The 25144-nt window shown below is 38.0% G+C and overlaps 1 protein-coding gene and 1 long non-coding RNA gene across 3 annotated transcripts; both read left to right on the forward strand.

Moving 5' to 3' along the window:
• Positions 1–1747: 1747 nt before the first annotated feature.
• Positions 1748–5781, forward strand: LOC121869382. Its single transcript, XM_042370734.1, has 3 exons — positions 1748–1848; positions 3246–3323; positions 5153–5781. The coding sequence occupies exons 1-3, from the start codon at positions 1843–1845 to the stop codon at positions 5369–5371; spliced, it is 303 nt and encodes a 100-aa protein (XP_042226668.1). The 5' UTR covers positions 1748–1842; the 3' UTR covers positions 5372–5781.
• A 216-nt stretch (positions 5782–5997) lies between these two features.
• On the forward strand, positions 5998–22116 carry LOC121869383. 2 transcript variants are annotated; one of them, XR_006089536.1, is made up of 4 exons: positions 5998–6254; positions 10264–10395; positions 14489–14582; positions 22005–22116. It is a non-coding gene; the product is annotated as an uncharacterized LOC121869383 (long non-coding RNA). The 2 variants fall into 2 exon arrangements; XR_006089535.1 differs by having other exon boundaries at positions 6000–6254; positions 10264–10391.
• Positions 22117–25144: the final 3028 nt, after the last annotated feature.

Genomic DNA, 25144 nt, shown 5'->3' on the forward strand with positions numbered 1-25144 from the left:
TTGAAATATCACTAAAACCTGTTCTTCTTTTTTTAGTTTTGTCAGATGACCTCTCAAGAATCTTGTCAGTGATAGTTCTTGAGGTTTGGCCAGACGTCAACAGGTGTAAAGTAACAACGTTCAGCACCTTTACACTTAGTTAATGTGTTATAATGCTAATAGTATGTTATTGTTGCTGTTATTATTGCCATCGTTATTATTGTTGTTATTATTGTCATCATTATTATTGCTGCTATTATTATTATTATTATTATTATTATTATTATTATTATTATTTGTTGTTTATTTTCATTGAAACATTTTTAATGCATATAATGTAGACCTGGCAGGTGATCCAATTAATAAAGACAAAATCTAATTAAGAAACGGCAAGTAAAGTAAGTCATTGCTTCCTCGCGAGTGGTAAAAACTCTCACTGAACATCAACCTAGAGAAGTCGACTTGTGAAAGAGACCTAGGGGTACTTGTAAGCCCGGACCTACGGCCTAGAAAACAGTGCGTTAATGTTCGAAATAAGGCAAACAGAGTATTGGGTTTTATATCTAGAAGTGTAAGTAAGAAGAGTGCAGAGGTCTTATTGCAACTATATCTTGCGCTAGTCAGGCCGCACGTCGATTATGCGGTCCAGTTCTGGTGCCCCTATTATAGAATGGATATAAATTCACTAGAGTCGGTGCAGCGAAGAATGACAAAAATGATTCCGGGACTTAGAAACCTTCCATATCAGGATAGGTTAAAGAAACTTAACTTGCATTCCCTAGAAAGACGAAGAGTGCGGGGAGATATGATAGAAGTATTTAAGTGGGTGAAAGGAATCAATAAAGGGGATATAGATAAAGTTCTTATAATATCCGAGCAGGATAAGACTCGGAGCAACGGATTCAAGTTGGATAAGTTTAGGTTTAGGAGGGAGATAGGAAGAAACTGGTTCACAAATAGGGTGATGGACGAGTGGAACAAACTTAGCAACTTTGTAGTAGGTGCGGGAACTCTGGAAAGTTTCAAAAGGAGGCTAGATAGATTCATGGATGATAGAGAGTGGTAGTAACTCGACAGGAGCTGCCATGCACAGGCCAACCGGCCTATTGCAGACTCCTTATTTTCTTATGTTCTTCTTATGTTCTTATGTCTGATTTTGGCGGAAACGAACCACGGAGCTGTGAGTTATGATCTCGTAAATATTACTGCAACATACTGAACAAAAACAACACATCTCTCGTGGTGCTTCCAGTCTCAAGGCCTAACTTGTTCCTTAAATAGTAATTTTTTCTTAATTTTTAGTATTATTTATTTTACTGGCCCGCCACACACGAACACGAACCAACGATATATTAACCTGAAGTGCTCCATAATTTTCAGTTTTATGTCTTTTCTACCTAAGCTTTCATCAATAGAGGAAAATATCGAAGTTCATTCCCCTGGGAGATAATTGTATTAAAAACTTTGTGATGCTAGACATTTCTTATACTGTACTCTACTGAATTAGATATTTTCACTCCGCAAAATTCCTATCTGAGGTTTAGTAATTTGTTTTGAATTATTCGTTCACATATTCCTGTCGGCGTAATAATACATGTACAATCAACTCCAACAAGGATGTTTTAACCTTAGTGGGGATGAGTTCAGTAGGGCGTCACCTTCTACGAAACCCCGTGTTGTCAAAAGGTCGGGGCGGGGCGTGTCCAACAGTGGCGGTAAAGAGCAGTGGATTGTGTCCGGTGCTTGCTGCTTGACTGTACCCGGTTCTCACGGGTATATAAACCCTGGCATATCATCATCACCCACAGTGCTCTACACACCTTCATACAACTTAAGCCATCGTCTTCCTCCAAGCTTTCAATCATGAAGGTTTGCTTTAAAAGTTTTCAGTGATATTGTCTACTTAATAGGTAGTACCCTTCATGATGTGCAGTAAACACTTAAACTTCAGCTTGTCGGTGAAGTGATGTTTTTTTTTGTGAGAGAGAAAGCAACGTGAATCAACACTTTTAAGGTGTTTTTAAAAGTTTCTCGGTGCTCGTCTTGGGATTGTAAGATCAAGCTTCAACACCCGTTCCTGAGTGCTCGGAACGGTCGCGCAGGAACGGGCACTTTTATTTAACACTGAATTTTGTCGTTACAACCACCTGATAAACAATATTAATTCATGGAACAACTATTTATTTCTTGTAAATACCCACCCCAGACTCTCGTTAATCCATCTAGCTATCGAAGTTTGGTAATTGACAACGATGATTTAACCCTTTGACAATGATGGTTTAACCCTTTGACAATGAAGTTTTAACCTAACGACTGTTTTAATCCTTTGAGGACGATAGTTTAACCCTTTTAGCTTGAAGGGTTAACCCTTTTGAAGATTATGTTTTAACCCTTTGAGGACGATGGTTTAATCCTTTATGGACAATGGTTTAACCCTTTGAAGACGCTGGGTTAATCATTTAAGGACGTTGGCTTAACCCTTTGAGAATGAAGGTTTAACCCTTTTGAATACCATGTTTTATCATAAGAACATAAGAAAATAAGGAGTCTGCAATAGGCCGGTTGGCCTGTGCATGGCAGCTCCTGTCTAGAGTTACAACAACTCTCTATCATCCATGTATCTATCTAGCCTCCTTTTAAAACTTTCCAGCGTTCCAGCACTTACTGCAAAGTTGCTAAGCTTGTTTCATTCGTCCACCACCCTATTTGTGAACCAGTTCCTCCTTATCTCCTCCTAAACCTAAACTTATCCAACTTACATCCGTTGCTTCGAGTCCTATCCTGCTCGGATATTATAAGAACTTTATCCATCTCTTTTTTTTATTCCTTTCACCCGCTTTAATACTTCTATCACATCTCCCCGCACTCTTCGTCTTTCTAGGGAATGCAAGTTTAGTTGCCTCACCATCGCTCCCCATGGCTTAACCCTTTGAGAATGGAGGTTTAACTCTTTGAAGACGATGGTTTAGTCCTTTGAGGACGATGGTTTAACCCTTTGAGAAAGAAGGTTTAACCCTTTTGACTACTAAGTTTTAATCCTTTAAGGACACTCATTAAACCCTCCAGGAGTTTCTGACGTTCAGATGTATTCTGAGTTAGTGTGTTGGCGACTAAACAAGTGTTGAGTGTAACGAGAAACTAAAATTATAGATAGAAGATTACTTAGAAAAATCAGTACAAGTTCAGACTTAGGCATGAAATACAACCTACAGTACTTATACAGATGGTGCCTCGATATGCTGTATAACACTGTTCCTTCCCCGCAGGTTGCTGCTGCTGTGCTGTGTGTGGTAGTGGCTGTGGCTGGTCTCCCCGCCCCTCAGTCATCTTCATCCACAGAGTGGGTGAGTTACTCTCACCATTCTCTAACTTATTGACTATTAGAGCACTCTCTAAACTTTGTCTAGATATCATTGTACACTCTACCCAAAAAATAACCCCCCCCCCCCCGTTCCAGGCTTAATGTATTTGGAAATGAACACAATAACACGTGCACTGCAGTCTCGGTTCGGTTGATATTTCTGATTGTGAATTGCACCTTCCGTTCTTTCTTCTTGCACCTGATAATCACCATCTGCAGTATACCACCTATTTTCTACATAATGCAATAAAAAAGGATGAATTGTGATAGCATGTGCAAAACCAATAACGTCTTGAATAACCCCGCTGATTTATGCACCTTAGCAGAGGCAACACGAGGCAGTATCATCGCCCTTCACGATATAGGCCTAAGCAACAAGGAGATAGCTAACAAACATTGATTGAAAGCTACTTTATACTGTTATTCGGAAAGTGACATTTCTCCATGTCTGTCGGTGCAAACTGTGTTTGCTAATGAGTCTCGGGTACTAGTGTTGGCCATGGATTACCAGCAGAAAACATCCACTAATTGACTGCTGTTGATATATTTTCGCTACATTAATATCATTATATTAGTCGACTAAAGATGGAGCACGGTGATTCACCATATTTGCAACAAATGCCAGAAATAATAACTGGCAACGTCACAGATACTAGGAAGGCAGCCTACCAACATAATGCAGGAATCACAGTTAGTGATCGGAAATACTCGCCCATTGTGACACGTTGTATCGATGAGAAAAGGGGCCGATAATTTTGGGGAGAGTGTACGTCTGAACGAATTACACACACATCACAAGAAGATGTAGACAGTTCGAGCTTATAGAGAAACTTTCAGATTACTTGGTCATTAGGAGTCAATCAGCACCGCCCGTGTGTCGATAGTGAGTCTCTTGTGAAGTGTTAAGCCTTGGTAGTCGTGAGGAGAACCGCGAACACTGTTTTTTACATTAATGTTTCTCCTAACTGAGGATTTTAAGTATCTGGTTGTGGTAGATTTCCAGTCCAATATCAATTAGGTGTAGTACATTGTAGACGCAGACTTCTATGTTTGTAAGTCCAGCTCTTCACCGGAGTACCCGAGTAGGAATCGAACTCAGGTCTCAGGAGTGAGCGGGAAGCGCACTAACACTGCCACCTTGTTGTCGTACCTGGTAAGTTATGTTCTTATATCCTTAACAAGGAGATGAAACAACGTGACTTCTTGAGAATGTAAACTCAGGCGTGCAGAAGGCACCCTGTTAAGGTTCTCTCGATCACTTTCGTGTGTGATTCTTGTGGCAAAATAGTGAAGTCTTATGCTGTGGCTTCCTGTCCTAACTTATTGAGTGTTGGTCTATTGTAAGATGACGGTGTTCTAGGTCACGCATAACCACCATGTAATCCTATTAATGTGGTTTGAGTCTTCACAAGACCAACGCTGTTTGACAATCCTGTGAAATCACATTTAAGGAGTTGTAGTGTAACTTGAAGCTTCAGTACTCCTGCAATACCCCAGAAATATTATATCATGGCTTCTTGTAATGCGAAAATTAATTATCTATTATATTTTCATATTTGTTCTTGTGATAATCAGAACCTCTTCTTCCCAGAATGTTTATGTTATGAGAAGTGTTGCCACTCCATCAGCTTTCTTCCTTACTGTTTGTCATGCCATTCAGTTTCTTATCGTTGTAAACCAGTTGCCTTTCCTAGATTGTCACACTGTATCGGTTCCCCCATCTTGTCATAAATGGTGAATTAGTGTCACTCTAAACCAATATACTCTCTCATTATGACTCCGGGTAACCTAAAACATCAACTTACTCCCCAGCCCATAATTCCATACGACTTCGGGTACGAGGTGTCTGACGCGGAGACGAACAACTACCAAAATCGCGCTGAGATCAAGCTGCCCAACGGTGATGTCTTCGGCTCTTACTCTCTCTTGCGGCCTGATAATGTGATTATGACTGTCACCTACAACGTAACGGGAGACGATGGCTTCCGTTATTCCATCGTCAAGACAGATCTTGATACTCCTGCAAGCTAGACGATCCAGTGTTGTTGCGAAAGAAAGGGAGAGAAAAAGTCTGTGTGTGAGAGAGAGAGAATCATATAGCATTATTATCATTGTTACTTTTTCAAATTTGTATATTATTCAATAGTCATGAATCTCAGATGACCTGAATGTGGAAGAGTGTGTCCGCTTGTATTCATGGCGTGTGTACAGTATGTGTGAGAGAGAGAGAGAGAGAAAATAATGAACCATAAAATAATCTGTCTGTTCTGACTCTAGTCTTGTAACACTGTTGTTGACCTGTGTGACAGTACTGGCTGACTGTCACAAACACACACATAAACCTTCACACTTACACTCACGTTATGTTGTATGTTCCTTTTGTCAGTTTACTCTGCTTCTTGTTATTATCATGTACAAATAAATAATAAACCTAAAACATGTTTTCCCTTTTTTTTCCCCACTGTGAGTATTGTGTTGCCAAAATTAAATTACAAATTTTTATTATCTCGATGTAAATAACGAAAAGCAAAAGCTAATACAACCCAAAAATAAGGTGAAAAAGTCCCCTAATAACTACAAATCACTGTGTATCTGAAGGCGACTGTGCTTCATTCAGCCGACACCACCAGCTAACTACAGCATCAAAGAAAACGGAACATCAGTGTTTGTGATTCATCCGCTTCACACTTCAACTCAACAACAAACATGCCGAGGCCGACCACTTGCTCAGTTTTGGGGTATTTAACTATTTATCACAAATTACAAACAGGTGATATGAAGAACTAAGAAGAAGGTAGATTCATTTGTGCAAGAGGTTAAGACTTAAGAAATGCTGAAACTACTTGGACTATCATTACCGAGTTGACCTGATTAAGAATGGAGCAATACCAATATTACGTCTCAGGTTTAAAAGGTAAGTAAATTTGCATTAGTGCACACAACTCAGGAAGTCAAAACTATGTTTGGTGAATTCATAGCATCACTTCGGTCTTTATTTCCTTATCAAACTATCCAACCAGGAGCGAAATTATAACAATGGCTTTAAATTAGAGAAATTTAAATTTAGGAGCGAAATAGGTAAACATTGGTTAATAGTTAATAGTTTGAATATGAAAATAGAAGCGAGAATGCACAGAACCTATTAGAAGCTGACCTAACCTCACCTAACTTCCTAACCTGTGCATTATCGTATCGATTTTCGGTAAAGGTTAAGGAGACGGGTAAAGATTCGGTTTACAGGGAAATATATTTTTCTGGTGTATTTTGGTATGCTTAGTTTAAATCTGACCTTCATATTCTTTGGAAAGTCCCCAATTATGAGAAAATTTCAAAAAGACTAACCAACCAAAAAATCCTACTTTACTTTATTTAACTTCCTAGCCAGAGGGCACCTCCCCCTGGACACACCACCATATTAAAGAGAAGGCAGGGGCTATTTTGCCGTGACTGGCCAAGTCCATTACCAGCAAACAATGCGAGAACTATATTACACCATGACACTGGTGGCATTTGGCATTTTTTCACTGTGAGTTGCTTGTTGTGTAGCTATAAACATACCTAACCACATTTCTGTTGTATTGGAAACTACTACCAAAAATAGAGGTAAAGATTCTTTTTAGGTCAAACATGTGAATTTCACATTTCCATTTATATAAGGAGAAAGCAAAAAACTATATTCTATTCCGTTTCCGGCACAAATTTATATTTTTCTAGTATATTAATCGATAAGACCTCCCCAATTACCAACAATATTGGTTGTTCAAAGTGGGCAGTAGAGGGAAAATGTCTGATAAAATACTAAAAAGAACACCAAACAAGTCTTTGAAAACCTTACCTAACTTGTAAAAGGTTTAAAAATACAGTAATGTCTGAGAACACCACTACCACCAGAAGGAGTTGTCAATTTTGTTCATTTTTACCTCATATATTATTATTATAAAAGAGGTGACATTTACGAGAACCTAATAGAACCTGACCTAACCAACCAAAGAAACTTACCAAACTTCCTAGCCTTGGGGTGGACCCTCCATCATAGTAAGCTTCTATTTAGCCAGTCAGAGTGCACTCACGGTAAAAAAGCATTAATAGGAACTTAGCTGGTCATGGTAAAATATCCACTACGTACCTTGAATCGCGGTGTCAATCCAAGTGTACCTGCCATGTCCGATTTATACACAGGCTGGCCTTAATTTAAGAAAGTAATTTACTTAGCAACATTTAGTTAGAATATTGTTAATAAGTAATAATGTTGTTAATGTTTGTATTGTGTTAAAACCAGTGAAGTCGACATTGATAACGAGTTTTATCAGGTCTCGGGGTACTCTGGCTTGAGTACTGCTCACCTGTGCTAGCTGTGTACATACTGTCCCAGGTAACTCATGTGTCGATGTTCATTGTTTTCATGACAAAAGCATAGGAAAAACAAAATCAGAAAAGAGGTAATTTTTCCTGTTTTATTGAAACTGAAGATGTAAGAAATAAGTTTTCTATAAAAAATTAACTAAAGTTGCTCGTTCCCATGATTTGGTTTCATAAATTATTATCAGGGCTAGGTTAGGTTGGTCTTATGAGGTTTATTCATTTTGTTGAAATAATTTAGGGTACCTAATATTTAGGTGATCTATTATTAACTTAAATTTACTGTGCTTTTATCTTGTTTGCCACTGATTGGTCTGTTAGCCATGTCTGTTACACACTGTTGGCAAGTACAATACTGAGAAAAGAAAGAAAAGCCAACCATTAGTCCTGTAGTTTGAATTTTTATGTAAGACTTTCCAGAATTATTGGTTAATGTTTTTTTTAGTTATGTGGGACTGTACGGTACATGTACTGTAATCAGGTGGCTGACATGATACAATGTTCTGGGTTAAGCAACCACCTGATGAAAAATCTTTATAGAAAAAAAAAGTTTATTTCTTCCCTTAAAAATAAGCTAAATTGGGTAAAGAAATTGCACTTATATCTTCTTAATTTTACTTTTATCCTCTTCGCCACTGATTGGCTAGTTAGCCACTTGGGCGGTCGGTTACGTCTCTGTTATGTACTGTTGGCAAGTCCTGGTCATGCACTGACTCCTAAATATATCTGAACCTGCTCCAGTGTTGGTCAAGTCTTGTCTTGAAAGAGCTCACACTTGGTGCCATACAACACTCTCTGGCAGGTTGTTCCAAGAGTTACAATTCTCACTTTGAAAATGTTTGTCCTCACAGTTTTCTGAACCTACAGTAGATGCTGCTGCTGTGGTGTTCAAGGATATCTAATTGTCAATACCTAACAACACTCTGGTTTCCCCCTCTGTTTTATGATGTTGCATTTTCCAGTGAATACACTATACAGCCACAGCAAGGGAAGGAGGCCAATTGCCTGTATAGGATCCTTCTATTGGTCTTGATATATTGTCTTGGCAAGAGCTGTTTTAGAGCACAATACTAGAATCATTCTCTGTTACTTTTCCTGTTAGATATCTTTACCTGCAGGGAATGTATTTCTTAGACAACACAACTTTAGCTTTATATCCTGCATGTTTTGACATCCTTTCTTTGCTTATCATCAGCTGTATATTTTATTTTTCATGGTCATCATTATTCACACTATACTGTACTTTTAATGATTTTATACAGTAAACCTTTGAAGATCCGGACCCAGGAAATCTGGATTTCGGAAGATCCGGATAAATTTTTTGGGGGTTCTGGGCTAAGAAGCCTCCTAGAAGTTTCCTTATGAAGCATTCCCAAACCAGAGCAAAGAACATTTTAGCCCCGTGGGCGCTGCTTAACCCGTCAGTTGCTTAGACACAGGTGCCTGAGGAGGTGGGAAACATAAACAGAGTTGACAATTGGTGTTTATGGGAATATTATTTCATTCACTCTAGCAATGATACAATGTTTCTTATTATGTTATCATAGATAAATGCATGGTTTATATACAGTAATTTGTTTATTACTACATTAGTTCTGAATTATTGGTGTTTCTTATACAGGGTATAATTTATTTTTGTTCAATCCAGAATGCAATGTCTAGTTTTTATACCCGCATATATACTGTATATATGCGGACCTTGTACACAAGCTCCGACACACCCGGGCTCTCGCAGTAATATACCAAGAGGTGGCTTTAGGTCGATAACCACAGTTTCTAATTATAGTTCTATCAGAGAAATGAGGTTTTATATCACATGTTTACACTACAAGGCTACTGTTAGGTGTGTGGTGAGGGGGAGATAGTAAAAGTTATATTGTATGCGTGATTTATTGTGTTCAATTATACATACACTATTGTTATTGTCTTTTTTGAGTATATGTTGTGATAATCTTCTATAATTGCTTCATGTTTAGGATGAGTAGCAGACAAGTCATGGGAGGGGGGGATAAGGTAGAAGTAGAGAAGGGGTTGAGGAAGTAGAGGGGGGGAAGGTGGTAGGAGGAGAAGGGGTTGAGGAAGTAGAGGGGGGGAAGGTGGTAGGTGGGGGGGGTCTGTAAAGTGTGGGTGGTTGATTATAATTGATTCAACTACAGTATTATGTTTCATTCATTTCTTGAAGGTGATGGCTCAGTGATATTCTTTACTCGACTCCAACACGCAAGAGCTAGGATCGAATCTTTGTGTATGTAGTGTGTAGGGTATGTATGTGTACAGGTGTGTGTGTACAGGTGTATATTTTTATGTGTGTGTGTACAGGTGTATATCTTTATGTGTGTGTACATCTTTATACACACTTTTATCCTTGTGTATCATCTCCCGTTTTGTTTGTACCTCCGACTGTCTTCTGGATACATTGTTTACTTTAATTTTTATACTACAGTATTTACAATACAAGTGTCCTGTTTACATCTCCATCATTCTTTTCTTGCTTGTTTTTAAGTTGTTTACTTTCCCTTAATTTGTTTGTTTGTTGATGTTAATCCTTGCCCAAATCCACCCAGGTAAACCTACTTACCGAGTGCCGATGTTTGGGACAGGTAACCAGTGCCATGATCCGGGTTGTGTGCTGACGGAGGGAGACACACTTGTTTGCTTACACCACCTTGACCCTCATTACCGAGATCCTAAAGTAAGTGAGATTCCTGTTAATTAAACTACAGAAAGTTGCTATTGCATACTTAACATTATATAGATACTTTTGTAACTTAAGTAATGTATTGTAAGTGTAAGTAAATATCTAAAAAAATACTTATATATGTGCGAAATAGTAAGTAAAAGTACATAGAAAATTATAACTACAAAAACTTTATTAATTTCCACATGACAATAAACTACAGAATTAGTTATAAATTTACATGTAGCCCTAAATTAATAAACAGTTAGTTAAAATGTATAAAGTCCAAATATTTACAAGACAATTAAATATTAATACAAAATTACTAAATAATTATATTATAAAATCAAGCACCAAATTAGTAGTTAATCATAACCTTTAATGATTTCCTGTATATTTAATTAAAGCTTTTGTGGGTTAATTTGGGTTTGTGTTTTGGTGTTTGGATGTTTGTGTATTTAGTGTCATGATATGTGTGTGTTTGTTTGTGTGTCTTGAAGTTTGTTTATTTATTTACACTATTCATTGGGTTTAAAACTGGTTTGTGTTTTTTTAGTTAATTTTTATTTAAACTGATCGTGCATTTTATTGATTATTACTAATACTGTCTGGATGTATACTATATGTAAGCATGTATGTACAGTGGTCCCTCGGTTAACGAGCACAATCCGTTCCAGCAGCTTGCTCGTTAACCGAAAATCTCGTTAACCGAAACCATTGTTTCAATGGGTTTTTGGGTAATTGGTTCCAGCTCACCGAAAATTGCCTAAATTAAACAAAAATGGTAGAAAAGTTTACTTACTTTGAGGTGTGTATGTAGAAGGCTCCTGGATGATGATGATGTGCATGTGAAGTGGGAGGTGGAGGAGGAGAAGGGAGAAGAGAAGGAAGTGGAGGTGGAGGAGAAGCATTTTACTGCTTCTTGGAAGGTGAGTCACCTTCCATGAAAATGTCAGGAACCTCTGGACTGACAGATTCTCCACCATGAACATCCTCTCTCCTTCTTGAAGTGGAAGGCTGAGGGCTAGCATCTTCTTCCCTCTGCCTTTTACTGAAGAAAGTGTCAATTGTGGTCTGTGGGGCATCTGTCCTCCTCACCATTAACTTATGTTTAAAGGAGACCACTGACTCCTCAACATGACACAAAGTTAGTTCAGTTTTTTCTACTTCTGGGTGCTTTGAAGCCAGTTCCCTGAACTTCTCCCAGTGGTAAATCACATCTTTCAACTGTTTAGCTGACATATGGTCATCACTTTCAATTTCCTCCTCACCACTGTCAGCCTCTACCTGTAACATCTCATCCAGTTGCTTCAAGTCATCAGGAGTAAGTTCCTCCTCATGAGACATCACAAGCTCTTCCACATCCTCCTCCTCCACTTCAAGGCCCAATGACTAACCAATGGACACAATCTCCTGGTCCAACTCTGTTTCTTCCTCAAATCCCTCAAAATCATGGACTACTGATGGCCACAGTGCTTTCCATGAAGAATTGAGGGATCTAGTGGAGACTTCTTGCCATGATAACACAATCAATTTTACAGCCTCCAGGATGTTGAATTGTGTCTTCCAGAACTGTTTCAGTGTTAGTTCAGGATCATTGGAAGTTGCCTGATGACACCTCCTAAACATTTTCTTCATGTACAACTTCTTGAAGTTGCTGATCACATTCTGGTCCATTGGCTGTATGATTGATGTAGTGTTTGGAGGCAAAAACAACACTTTCACAAAGTCAAATTGATACTCCAAATTGCTGGCAAGGTCAGGGTCATGACCAGGAGCATTATCCATGAGGAGAAGAGCCTTTAAAGGGAGTTTATTGGTGGTTAGGTAGCTCTTGACAGAAGGGCAAAACACATCAACAGCCCATTCATTAAAGAGCTGTCTTGTCACCCATGCCTTACGGTTGGACTTCCAATAAACTCCAAGCTTTGTTCTTACCACTTTCTGTTGCTTGAACACCCTGGGGTTTTCAGAGTGGTAGACAAGCATAGGCTTCAGTCGGAAATCCCCTGAAGCATTGGCACCAAGCAATAGAGTGAGACGGTCTTTCATGGGTTTATGCCCAGGTAAAGAGGCTTCATCTTTGGTGATGAATGTTCTTTTGGGCATCTTTTTCCAGAACAGCCCAGTTTCGTCCACATTGGACACTTGCTGTGGAAGATAATTTTCTTCTTCCATCAGTTTTTTAAATTCATCTAAAAACTTTGCTGCCCCTTCTTTATCAGCACTAGCAGCTTCACCATGCCTAACAACACTGAAAATGTCACTTCTTTTCTTAAATTTTTTGAACCAGCCTTTGCTGGCCCGAAAATCTTCAAATTATGTGCCTGAAGAACCAGGTTGATCTGCCTTTAAATGTTCGTAAATCTCCCTGGCTCTTTCACAAATGAATTCAGTAGAAACTGAATCACCTTTCATCTGTTTTTCCCTAATCCAGATGATAAGTAACCTCTCAGTTCCTGCGATTAGGGATCTACTTTTAAACACTCTTGTAGATTTGTCTCACTTTCACTTCTTTAAATTTGTCTTTCTGTGCAAGAATTGTCGACACAGTTGATGTCAACATGCCATATTCTTTGCTAAGCACATTTGTTCTAATGCCTTGTTCATGTTTTTTTATGATTTCCTGCTTGGTTTGGATTGAAATAGCTTTTCTTGTTCTCTTAGGCCCCATGCTGGATTCAAACAATGTCAACACGTGTTTTTCAAAGTTAAACTTGTTGTAAATAAAGAATATTTTCTTTAAAATAACACTGCACTGCGCTATATATTGTCAATATGTAAAATAAATTCCAAAATGACCAATAATTTGCTTGGAAACACAGAAAAAAAGCGTTTAGTTGAAGAGAGTCTCAAGCAAGATGTTACCTCCAGTGAAAACAGAGAGAGACTAATGCCTGTTTGCTGTGTTAAGAGGCTGGATGCCGTGCATTAAACTAGTCACTTTACCTTCAATTATGTTCAATAATTGTTAAAATGACTAAAAAATTGAATATTAAACTTTTAAAATTATTGAATAGTATAAACTTCTTGATATATACTAAAATAGTAAGGAATTTAAGCCCTAGAGCCGATTTATGTATTGGCGGACTAATACTACAGCTGGTTGACCGGCCAGTGCAAGCGAAAACATGTTGAGGTTGGCTCGTAAGAAATTCGTTAACCGAGGGGTTGCTCGTTAACTGAATTTAAGAATCTTATGGGAGGCAGCTCGTTAACCGAAATTTCGTTAACCGAGGCGCTCGTTAACCGAGGGACCACTGTACAATATACTGTATATGCATGTATGTATATCTACGTAGGTTTATCTATATCATAAGTACAAATGTATTTATCAACCTGTATATTCGGAGTAGCTATAATTTCTGTCATTGGTATATGTATAATGTATATTTTAAGGTTGCAGCATGTTGAAACACTATAATGTGCTGGTGTATGCAATTGTTGGTTAGTAACATTCAATTTGCATACTGCACCATGTTCCCGTCACAGTTGGCAGTTAGTATATTTCTAGGCCGGTGTAGAGGGTTAGCCTATTACCGCCACGATTTGTAGGGTTGACCTATTAAATTACCCCTACGGAGGAAATTACACGGATTACCAGGTATTTTCTGATTTGATGTGGAGAGTTACCAGTTACTGTATTTCTAGGTTAAAAATAGGGATGATGGCGGTTTTTCTTAAATTGGATGACCCATTAAGAATATTGGATCATAAATAGTCTTCTATACAATTTAATAGAATGATAAGTAATGGGGGTAATAGGCAATACGTATAGGTAAAAATAGGTTTACTTTTTTAATGTAATGTTAATTGATATGTTTAAATAGGCAAGAAAATTGGTTCATGAATTGGTCTACTGTCTTATATGATAATGTTTAATGGGTTTCAATAGGCAAGAATATCTTTACTTTGAAATTGGTATACAAAAAAATTCTAAACGATTCTCCTTTTACGTGAAACTCTGGATGGTAAATAGGGAACCCGAAAATTAGGTGCCCAATCAGTAAACATCTTCGAATATGAAGTATTAAACCTAACCATGCCCATTTTTTTACGAATAACCAATGCCTATTTTTATACAAATAACTAATGTTCTTATTTTTTTGCAGATCGGGAGAGGAAATGGGGAGTATCAAAAATAGGTCCATCCCTCAATAAACTACTACAAGACTAATTATCACCTGAACAAGTTAACTGAAATAGGTAAGAAACCCCTATTTTTTACTGCTTTTACTTTATTTCTCTATTTTTTAACATTGGCATAAATATTGAATAGAATCAGTTTATTTAGCCAGAAAAACACAGATACAGAGTGGATAATAATAACAATGTTAACATGGCTTAGCCAGTTGAGAACCTGAGCTCTCCTGTAGGCACCTGAAATATACAGTGAACCCTCACTTTACGCGGTCAATTGAACCCACGGAGGCCCGCGTAAAGCGAGAAACACGTAAAGTGAACAACATAACATATGGGATTAAATGAAATAGAGACCGGCTGACCCCCAAACTCCACTTTTTCCGACACAATACCTATGTTCTAGTAAAAATAACATCTTAATTTTATGATGGTACATGCACACAATTAATACTTAAAAGAAATAGAGAAATACAGTCGCCAAGTTAATGTCCATTCAAATAATGGACTCGACTCCCTCCCCCTCTTCTCACACTCCTGGCTCTTCCCTCTCTGAAAAATGTTTGGGGGAAAACCACTAGATTTTAAGGTATAGTAATAAATAACACCTCAAACTAAAGTTAGGATAATATAATTGACATTGCTGGATTCCTTGTAAGACCAGGAATATTTTGAATATAAATGTCATATATTTTGCACAAAAGATAACATATTTACTCAGAGTAAGCAAAATACTTTAAGTAGATCTAAAATTTGTATGTCTAATGCAAAATCTATGATGTTTATATTCAAAATGATCATCAAATTGTAAGAATTCCAGCAATGTAAATTATATTCTGGCCCGGTAATTTGTATGAATTTTATGAGCTAAAACAAATATCTTAAATAAATAAACAAAATATACTTACCGAAATACTATCTGTCAATCAAAATACCCCACCTCCTCCCCTCTTCCCACCTGCTCCCTGGGTCCCTCCCTCCCTCCCTACCCCTCACCCCCACCTTCCCTCCCTACCAGAGAAATGATTGGGTTATAACAGTATACAGTGGTCCCTCGGTTAACGAGCACAATCCGTTCCAGCAGCTTGCTCGTTAACCGAAAATCTCGTTAACCGAAACCATTGTTTCAATGGGTTTTTCGGTAATTGGTTCCAGCTCACCGAAAATTGCCTAAATTCAACAAAAATGGTAGAAAAGTTCACTTACTTTGAGGTGTGTATGTAGAAGGCTCCTGGATGATGATGATGATGTGCATTTGAAGTGGGAGGTGGAGGAGGAGAAGGGAGAAGAGAAGGAAGTGGAGGTGGAGGTGGAGGAGAAGCATTTTACTGCTTCTTGGAAGGTGAGTCACCTTCCATGAAAATGTCAGGAACCTCTGGACTGACAGATTCTCCACCATGAACATCCTCTCTCCTTCTTGAAGTGGAAGGCTGAGGGCTAGCATCTTCTTCCCTCTGCCTTTTACTGAAGAAAGTGTCAATTGTGGTCTGTGGGGCATCTGTCCTCCTCACCATTAACTTATGTTTAAAGAAGGAGACCACTGAGTCCTCAACATGACACAAAGTTAGTTCAGTTTTTCCACTTCTGGGTGCTTTAAAGCCAGTTCCCTGAACTTCTCCCAGTAGTAAATCACATCTTTCAACTGTTTAGCTGACATATAGTCATCACTTTCAATTTCCTCCTCACCACTGTCAGCCTCTACCTGTAACATCTCATCCAGTTGCTTCAAGTCATCAGGAGTAAGTTCCTCCTCATGAGACATCACAAGCTCTTCCACATCCTCCTCCTCCACCTCCAGGGATTGTGTTTTTGAAGAACCAGAGGCTCCCCCATAATGTGTGACAGTGTATCAGGTGTTGGTAAACAAAGTCTTGATAGATTTCTTTCATTGCTGTGAGAGTGAGTGACTGTCGAGTGTGATACATGATATCACACTGTTTATTGACTTTACTGTATGTGGTTTTTCCAGTTAAATTTCTCATCAACAATAACTCTGAGGAATTTAGTACAGTATTTTGTTCGCGTTTGAACACTGTATTACCAAAGTACAGGGATAACTAAGGCAGTACTGTATTTGAAAATTTGGGTATTGGTCACTAATTAATTAACTGGAAATAAGTAAAGGAAACTTAATTTTTTTTTATTTCGAAATTTTTGTGCTTCTTTTTACCAATTCCCTGGAAGTTTAGTGTTTTTACAGTTCTAATATTGTGTATCTGAAATTGGGAGCAAAGAATTGCCAGGTTTTGTTCTGGTTAAATTTGTTTTTCATTAACTTTCCTATGTATACTGTTAAATAGGTACAATAGGGAGATTTGATAATTGGGAGAACTGTACAATTAACCAATTAACTTGAAATTGACAAACTTTTCACCTATTTTTATCATCACAAAAATTCTCTCTGTTTAGGCTGAACTCTGAGGAAAATAGGTAAAATAGGAATGGATAAACTTATAAGATTTGTGGGACTTTATAATTGAAATAGGCAAAGCATAAAAACCAATTTAAAACTAATTCCTCCCATTTTTTTGCTGAACTCTGAACTAAAGAGTAATAATTGGGAACATAATGGGGGTGAAGCCATAAATTTAGTCAACCCGGCCATCGTGACACAATTTGCCACAGCATTACTGGCCAGCAACCCTTCCTGATCTAGCTAAAATAAGAGATGACCATGTCTAGCTTGTGAGGTTAGCTATGGAGGTGTTACTTTGAGCTGTAGTGGTGTAGGAGGGTATACTGTTTACTGTGTGTGTGTGTGTGTGTGTGTGTGTAATAATAATAATAAATAACTGTTTATTGAAAGAGCATGGCAGCCGGAAGGCTGAAAATATACTGTAGTTGTATAATTGGGGAATGGGTCTCTTGATTTACAAATAATATACAAGTAACATAAGTGATACATATACAGTATGATATATAATGACTAGGTGGGGAGAAGGTCATACTACTGGGCATTTGAACATAGTAACAGTGCAAAAAGGTAAGATTGACTTGGAGTGAATACACTTCCCCCTCCCCCTACCTCTTCCCCCTCCTACCTTCCTTGCTTCCCCCTCCTTCCTTCCCTTTCTATTCCTCTCTTTTCCCTACCTCCTTCCCCTTCCTTTCCCTACCTCCTTCCTTCCTCTCCCCACCTCCTTCCTTCCTCTCCCCACCTCCTTCCTTCTTTCTTCTCTTCCTCTCTTTTTCTCTACCTCCTTCCCCTTCTTTTCCCTACCTCCTTCCTTCCTCTCCCCACCTCCTTCCTTCCACTCCCCACCTCCTTCCTTCTTCTCCCCTTCCTTCCTTCTTTCTTCTCTTCCTCTCTTTTCCCTACCTCCTTTCCCTCCCTCCCCTTCCTTTCCCTGCCGTCTTCCCTTCCCCTCCTTGCTCGCCTCCCCTCCCCCCCCTCCCCATCCCTCCAGGTAAAGTGATAATCTCAAATTTCCAATTTAACGAGAAAGAAAAAAGTAAACAAAAGACAGATTCCTGCTGAAATTTGGCCTATTCATCGTCTTCTCAATTGCAGGCAGCCAGTCGGAATGTGATCGAATTTGGGCCGATCGAGAATTCTTTCCTCTTTCCTGGAGTTAATTGGAAAAGCATTAAGATTGAGAGGAAATGTTTGAGGCTTAAAAAAAAAGAAAGAAAAGAATGGAGGAATAAGACTAATGAAGAGAGAGAGAGGGGGGGGAAGGTGGTGGTGGTAGTCTCTTGTTGTACAGTGAAGAGTTGAACGAGAAGGTTGTTTGGTTGCTATGAGGTTGTGGTGTTATTATTGATGTTGATTTAGGTTAAGTTGGGTTGTATTAAGTGTTGTTATACAGGTTGTACCTCTCTAGTCCGGCATTCTGTGGTTCAGAAACTCCCGTGGTCCGGAACGATTTTAGTTTGTCCAATAGGTAGATAGGCAGCTTTTTTTCTTTCCCTTTTTTATATAACTTATCTGAATTATTATTATTATTACAGGAGTATTAAATTTTCGCCCCTCAGGCTCCAATGTGGGTTAGTGACCTATGCCCGGGTGGGCTAATCCCCGTAAAAAAAAAAACAAAGTCGCAGGAAATTAAGGTTTGTTTTCATCCGGCAGTTTGGCTGCTCTCTCTCCCTCTCTCTCTCTGCTTGTCTATACAGAGTACAACATTTAACCCTTCAATATATATGAGCAGTAAATAAGTGTTGCTTTCATATTCTTATGTAGAGTAATGACAATATGTTTTCACATGTGCACACTTACATACGCGCAGTCTCACTTTTTTTCTTTACCATTAATGGTTAGCTACTTATATTGTTCCATTTATTAACATTACATAACATTACTTCAAACAACCATATTAATTTTTTTACATTAATTTTACTACAGCTACAATCAGGGTCTTATTTTCTTCAGTTTTATATGTAGAACCAATCAGTCACTGGTTTTGTAAGCATTAACGAAAACAATGCCGGCAGCCGTCTCATCTCCTCATGTGTTTTAATATTCCACGTATTATTAATGAATTGTATTGTTCATTTTGCACACAAACATTAATTAAAAAAAAAATCAGAAACATGAATTGAAATATATATGAACAGTAAATAAGTGTTGCTTTCATATTCTTATGTAGAGTAATGACAATATGTTTTCACATGCGCTCACTTACATATGCGATCTCTTTTTTTCTTTACCATTATCGTTAGCTACTTCTATTGTTCCATTTATTAACATTAAATAACATTACTTAAAACAACCATATTAATTTTACTACAGCTACAACCAGGGTCTTATTTTCTTCAGTTTTATATGTAGAACCAGTCAGTCACTGGTTTTGTAAACAACGAAAACAAAGCCGTCTCGTTTCCTCGTGTGTTTTAATATTCTACGTACAGTGGTCCCTCGGTTAACGAGCGCCTCGGTTAATGAGATTTCGGTTAACGAGTTACCTTCCATAAGATTCTTAACTTCGGTTAACGAGCAATCCCTCGATTAACGAGTTTCTTACGAGCCGACCTGAACATGTCGCTTGCATTTGGCTGTCCACCAGCTGTAGTATTAGTCCGCCATTACAGTAATCGGTTCTAGGGCTTAAATTCCTTACCATTTTAGCAAATATCAAGAAGTTTATACTATTCAATAATTTTAAAAGTTTAATATTAAATTTTTTAGTCATTTTAACAATTATTGAACATAATTGAAGGTAATGAAACTAGTTTCATGCGCGCCATCCAGCCTCTCAACACATCATACAGACGTCAGTCTTTGTGTCTTTTCAGTGGAGGTAACATCTTGCTTGAGACTCTCTTTAACTAAACGCTTTTTTTCTGTGTTTGCAAGCAAATTATTGGTCATTTTGAAATTTAGTTTACATATTGACAATATTTAATGCAGTGCAGTGTTGATTTAAAGAAAATAATCTTGAATTACACCAAGAGAACTAAAATTTTATGGGTGAAATGACACCATGAGGTGACTTCTCTTTCACCCCAATGCCTTCTCTTCTCCCTTCTCCTCCACCCCCATTCTAATTCCCAATGTACGATTTTCCTAAGAATCTGTAACACACACGTCATAAGGTTCTTCGAAATTTCACAGTAAAATAGAAAACACAAAATATTTGCTTGTCATATAAAACAGTATTAAATGACTTTGCCAACCAAATGAAAACAAACTTAATAGATATATATTTGTTCAAAGTTCTGAGGTATTAAAGTGTCAAAAATACCCTAATATGGGTAATATAATTTTTTCTAAAGTTCTCTAGAAAGCACAAGGTAATGTTTTTGAACAATTTCCTGATGTGTTTTTTTTCTATTCTCACAGTACAGTATAGACAGTATCATGTTTTCTAAAAATTCACCAGAAGAAAACACAACATCATGCTCTAAAAACTGCATCAGAGAACACAAACGTAAACTTCTCAAAAATTCGTCAACATTATAGACTCTCAGGATAAACAGTATAAAATTGAGGCAGGTTGCGGGCGGAGACTCGCTCATTCACATCCACATAATGGCGGTCTGGGGAGGCGTTCGTCGTGGGACAATGGTCGACTTCACTCAATGGAGGATGCGGCGGTCTCTCTATAATACTCTTATTTTTGTACTGTATATACAAAAAAAAAACCTCCCCGTCTTGTGTGTGTTCTTCGTTTTCTCTCTATCTTTTTTTTGTTTTGTTTTTCATCTCCTGTGACCTCTCCCTCTGACTCTTAATAAGTTATTTATTATGTTATTAATTTTATGGTGTGGTTTGGGAAAGCCCCTTGGGGCGTCACTTATCTCATGAGCTATGTTTACAATGTTTCAAGTTCAGATTTGGATGGTAATGTACAGTGACTTTTTCCTTCCCCTAAAAAAAATCTAGATGGGTGTCATTGCAAATAATTAGATTTTACCTGAATTAGAAGATATGTCCCTCTTACTCTTAACAGGTTTGAAAATAGGACTTCCTGACCTCTGCTAATGGGTGTAAAAATAGTGTAATACTTGTCACGAATAGGTTTTTAAAGACGGCCCTCTTTCTCTTCTCCCACAACCCCTCTCCCTCCCCTCACAAACCCCTCTCTCACCTTAAGCCCACAACCCTGTTCTTCCTCCTTACACCCACAACCCTTTTCTCCCCTTTACCCCACTCTCCCTCCTCCCCACCTACAATCTCCCTCTCACCTCCTCCCTCCCACCTTTCCTCTCTCCCTCTTTCTCCCCTGCCTTCCATCCCTCTCCCTCCTTACCCCTCTCCCTCCTACCTTCTGTCCATCCCTTCCCCCTGACTTCCTGTCTTGAATTACTTCCCCTCTAGGTCCAGTTGTCCTCCCTCACTCCTCTTTCCTTCCTCCCTCCCTCACTCCTCTTTCTTCCTTCCTCTCCACTTTCCTTCTTCCCTCCCTTCCTCCCACCCTCCTTCCTTTTAACCTCTCTCTCCTCCTCCCTCCCCTCCCTCCTTCCTTACGCCGCACCATAACAGTAGTCTGAACACATTCTGCCCCAGTATGCCAGAAAAAGACTTAACTGCTGTCACTTCCCCCCTAAGATAAAAAAAAAAAAAGTTAACGCCCAACACTACCCACCAGCCACCCTGTCTTTGACAATTGGTGGAGGCGAGCTTCCCCTATCCCATCATTCACCTTTCCCTGCTTCCTGCCGTCCTATACCACACGCAGTTATCCTCTACCACAGTGACTCAACCACACGCAGTTATCCCCTACCACATGTAGCCATCCTCTACCACACCTTGTATAAGATAAGCCACCCCAATTTATTTCACCTGTTGATTAAACATTCTACTACTACTTTGGGGAGGGGGTTGATAAAGTTCAGGTTAGGTTATGTTCCAATGGGTTATGTTATGTTGAATTAAGGTTAGATGAATGTTAAGTTAATTTTAGGGTGTTTAATTATCAGGTGAAATAAGTTGGGATGTGTAATCATCACGTGATCCATAAAAAAATCTTTAAGTATTGATAAAATAAGTACAATGTTGTGTTGTTAGAAATATTATAACTTAAAACATCTTTATTTTCTTCAAAGATCTGCTGTGAAGACACCCAGAAGTACATGGCATCAACATTCAACCTCTGTAACCAGCATCAACATTCAACCTCTGTAACCTGCATCAACATTCAACCTCTGTAACCTGCATCAACATTCAACCTCTGCACTTGCATCAACATTCAACCTCTGTAACCTGCATCAACATTCAACCTCTGCACTTGCATCAACATTCAACCTCTGCACCTGCATCAACATTCAACCTCTGTAACCTGCATCAACATTCAACCTCTGTAACCTGCATCAACATTCAACCTCTGTAACCTGCATCAACGTCAACCTCTGCACCTGCATCAAATTCATTCAACCTCTTCACCTGCTCAACATTCAACCTCTGTTGCATCAACATTCAACCTCTGTAACCTGCATCAACATTCAACCTCTGCAACTTGCATCAACATTCAACCTCTGCACTTGCATCAACATTCAACCTCTGTAACCTGCATCAACATTCACCTCTGTAACCTGCATCGACATTCAACCTCTGCACTTGCATCAACATTCAACCTCTGCACTTGCATTAACATTCAACCTCTGCACCTGCATCACATTCACCCTCTAGACCTGCCTTAACATCACCCGCTACACATGCCTCAGCATTCACCCTCTACACATGCATCAGCATTCACCTTCAACACCTGCATCAACATTCTGCAACTTTAAAGAAATCCTATGCCCTTCCGCTACCTTAGTCCAGGTAAAGGAAGACGCACGCTGTCTGGTCAATGTAATAAAGACAACAGGGCTTAGTGTTTACCTGTCTCTTACCTTAATGCGGTGTCAATATTTAAAAGTGATAGGAAAAAAAATACTCGTGTTATTGAAGGTAAGATATATTAATTCAGATTAGAAAATGAAGGGAAAGAATAATTCAAGTTGTGCACATAAATATTTTTACAATTTAACAGACTTGGTTTGCTGCCCAAGAAGACGTGTACAGTATGTGTCTACACACACACACACGTGTGTATACAATATATATATATATATATATATTGTATACATACACACTTGTGTGTATATATACATACACGTGTGTATAAGTAGCAAATGTAATGGTAATTATGTAGGACAGAGAGGAAAAACATTGCAGCTCAGAATCAAACAACATAAGTACAATATCAGAACAGCATGTGAAAGCAGTGCCTTGTTCGTTCATGTTAGGAATAATAATCATCCCATTGCTTGGGAAAAAAGCTTAGAAATATTCAAATCATCTTGCGTCACAGAAAGACTTCTGGTTGAAGCTAGTTTGATTGAGGAATTAAAATCAATAAACCTTAGTGATGATCAGTTCAAAACTGATATGTTACAAAAGTTTGTCAGTGGCCCAAGGTTAAAAATGCTTTGAAAACCTTGAAGCTAGGTGTAGGATAGTTATTTAGTGGGATCCTTATTTTTGACCTGACCTGACTAGTCACGTCGCCCCCATTCTCTTAAGATCCTCTACCTGTGTTGGTGTGGGGATTAGTGGATGACATCATTATGACCTGACCTCATGTGCAATAAGGTCACCCTATATATTTAAGCCTCTCTCTGTCCATGTAATCCAGTTGCCTCTGAAGATGTCTTGAATAAAGCTGAAAGCTAAGGTGCTCATTTGTTTCCCTTTTCCCCTTGTGATTTTATCAAGATTTATCTTATCCACGTTTTCATTGTAGAGCTACGCTAAGTAGTTTATCATAGGAAACGGGAAATTTGTACCATAAAAAATGGGGAATATCTACTTTCCGGGAAAGTTGGTCATCTACTTTCCTGAAAAGTAGATTAACGACTTTTCGGGGAAGTAGATTAACGACTTTTCGGGGAAGTAGATTATCGATTTTTTGGGAAATATTGCCTAATTTTGCGAAGTAGATTATCATAGAAAACGGGAAATTTGTATCATAGAAAATGGGAAATATCTACTTTCCGGGAAAGTTGGTTATCTACTTTCCCGAAAAGTAGATTATCTACTTTTCGGGAAAGTAGATTATCGACTTTTCGAGGAAGTAGATTATCGACTTTTTGGTAAAATATTACCTAATTTTAAGAGGTAGATTATCATAGAAAACGGGAAATTTGTATCACAGAAAAAGGGAAATATCTACTTTCCGGGAAAATTGGTTATCTACTTTCCCGAAAAGTAGATTATCTACTTTTCGAGAAAGTAGATTATCGACTTTTCGGGGAAGTAGATTTTGGTAAAATATTACCTAATTTTAAGAGGTAGATTATCATAGAAAACGGGAAATTTGCATCACAGAAAATGGGAAATATCTACTTTCCGGGAAAGTTGGTTATCTACTTTCCCGAAAAGTAGATTATCTACTATTCGGGAAAGTAGATTATCAAATATTCCTAATTTTGCGAAGTAGATTATCATAAAAACGGGAAATTTGTATCATAAAAATGGGAAATATCTACTTTCCGGGAGAAGTTGGTTATCTACTTTCCCGAAAAGTAGATAGATTTTCTACTTTTCAGGAAAGTAGATTATCGACTTTTTCAGAAGTAGATTATCGACTTTTTGAAATATTACCTAATTTTGAAAAGTAGATTATCATAGAAAACGGAATTTGTATCATAGAAATGGGAAATATCTACTTTCCGAAAGAAGTTGGTTTTCTGGTAAATAATTCTACTTTTCGGGAAAGTAGATTATCGTTTTTCGAGGAAGTAGATTTTTCGAATTTTTGGGGAAATATTACCTAATTTTGCGAAGTAGATTATCATAAAACGGGAAATTTGTATCATAAAAATGGGAAATATCTACTTTCCGGGAAAGTTGGTTATCTACTTTCGAAAAGTATCTACTCTGAAAGTAGATTATCGACTTTTCGAGAGTAGATTTTCGAATTTTTGAAATATTACCTAATTTTGCAAAGTAGATTATCATAAAACGGAAATTTGTATCATAAAAATGGGAAATATCTACTTTCAGAGAAGTTGGTTATCTACTTTGCCGAAAAGTAGATAGATTTCTACTTTTCGGGAAAGTAGATTATCGACTTTTCGGAAGTAGATTTTCGAATTTTGGAAATATTACCTAATTTTGCAAAGTAGATTATCATAGAAAACGGGAAATTTGTATCATAAAAATGAAATATCTACTTTCCGGGAAAGTTGGTTATCTACTT

This window comes from Homarus americanus, unplaced genomic scaffold, assembly GCF_018991925.1.
Source record: "Homarus americanus isolate GMGI-L3 unplaced genomic scaffold, GMGI_Hamer_2.0 scaffold36734, whole genome shotgun sequence".
Lineage (NCBI taxonomy): Eukaryota > Metazoa > Arthropoda > Malacostraca > Decapoda > Nephropidae > Homarus > Homarus americanus.

Bases quoted from the DNA above. Each gene is read 5' to 3' on its own strand.
- LOC121869382 (XM_042370734.1), top strand. The intron at 3,324-5,152 runs GTGAGTTACTCT...CTTACTCCCCAG, and splicing joins CATCTTCATCCACAGAGTGG to CCCATAATTCCATACGACTT.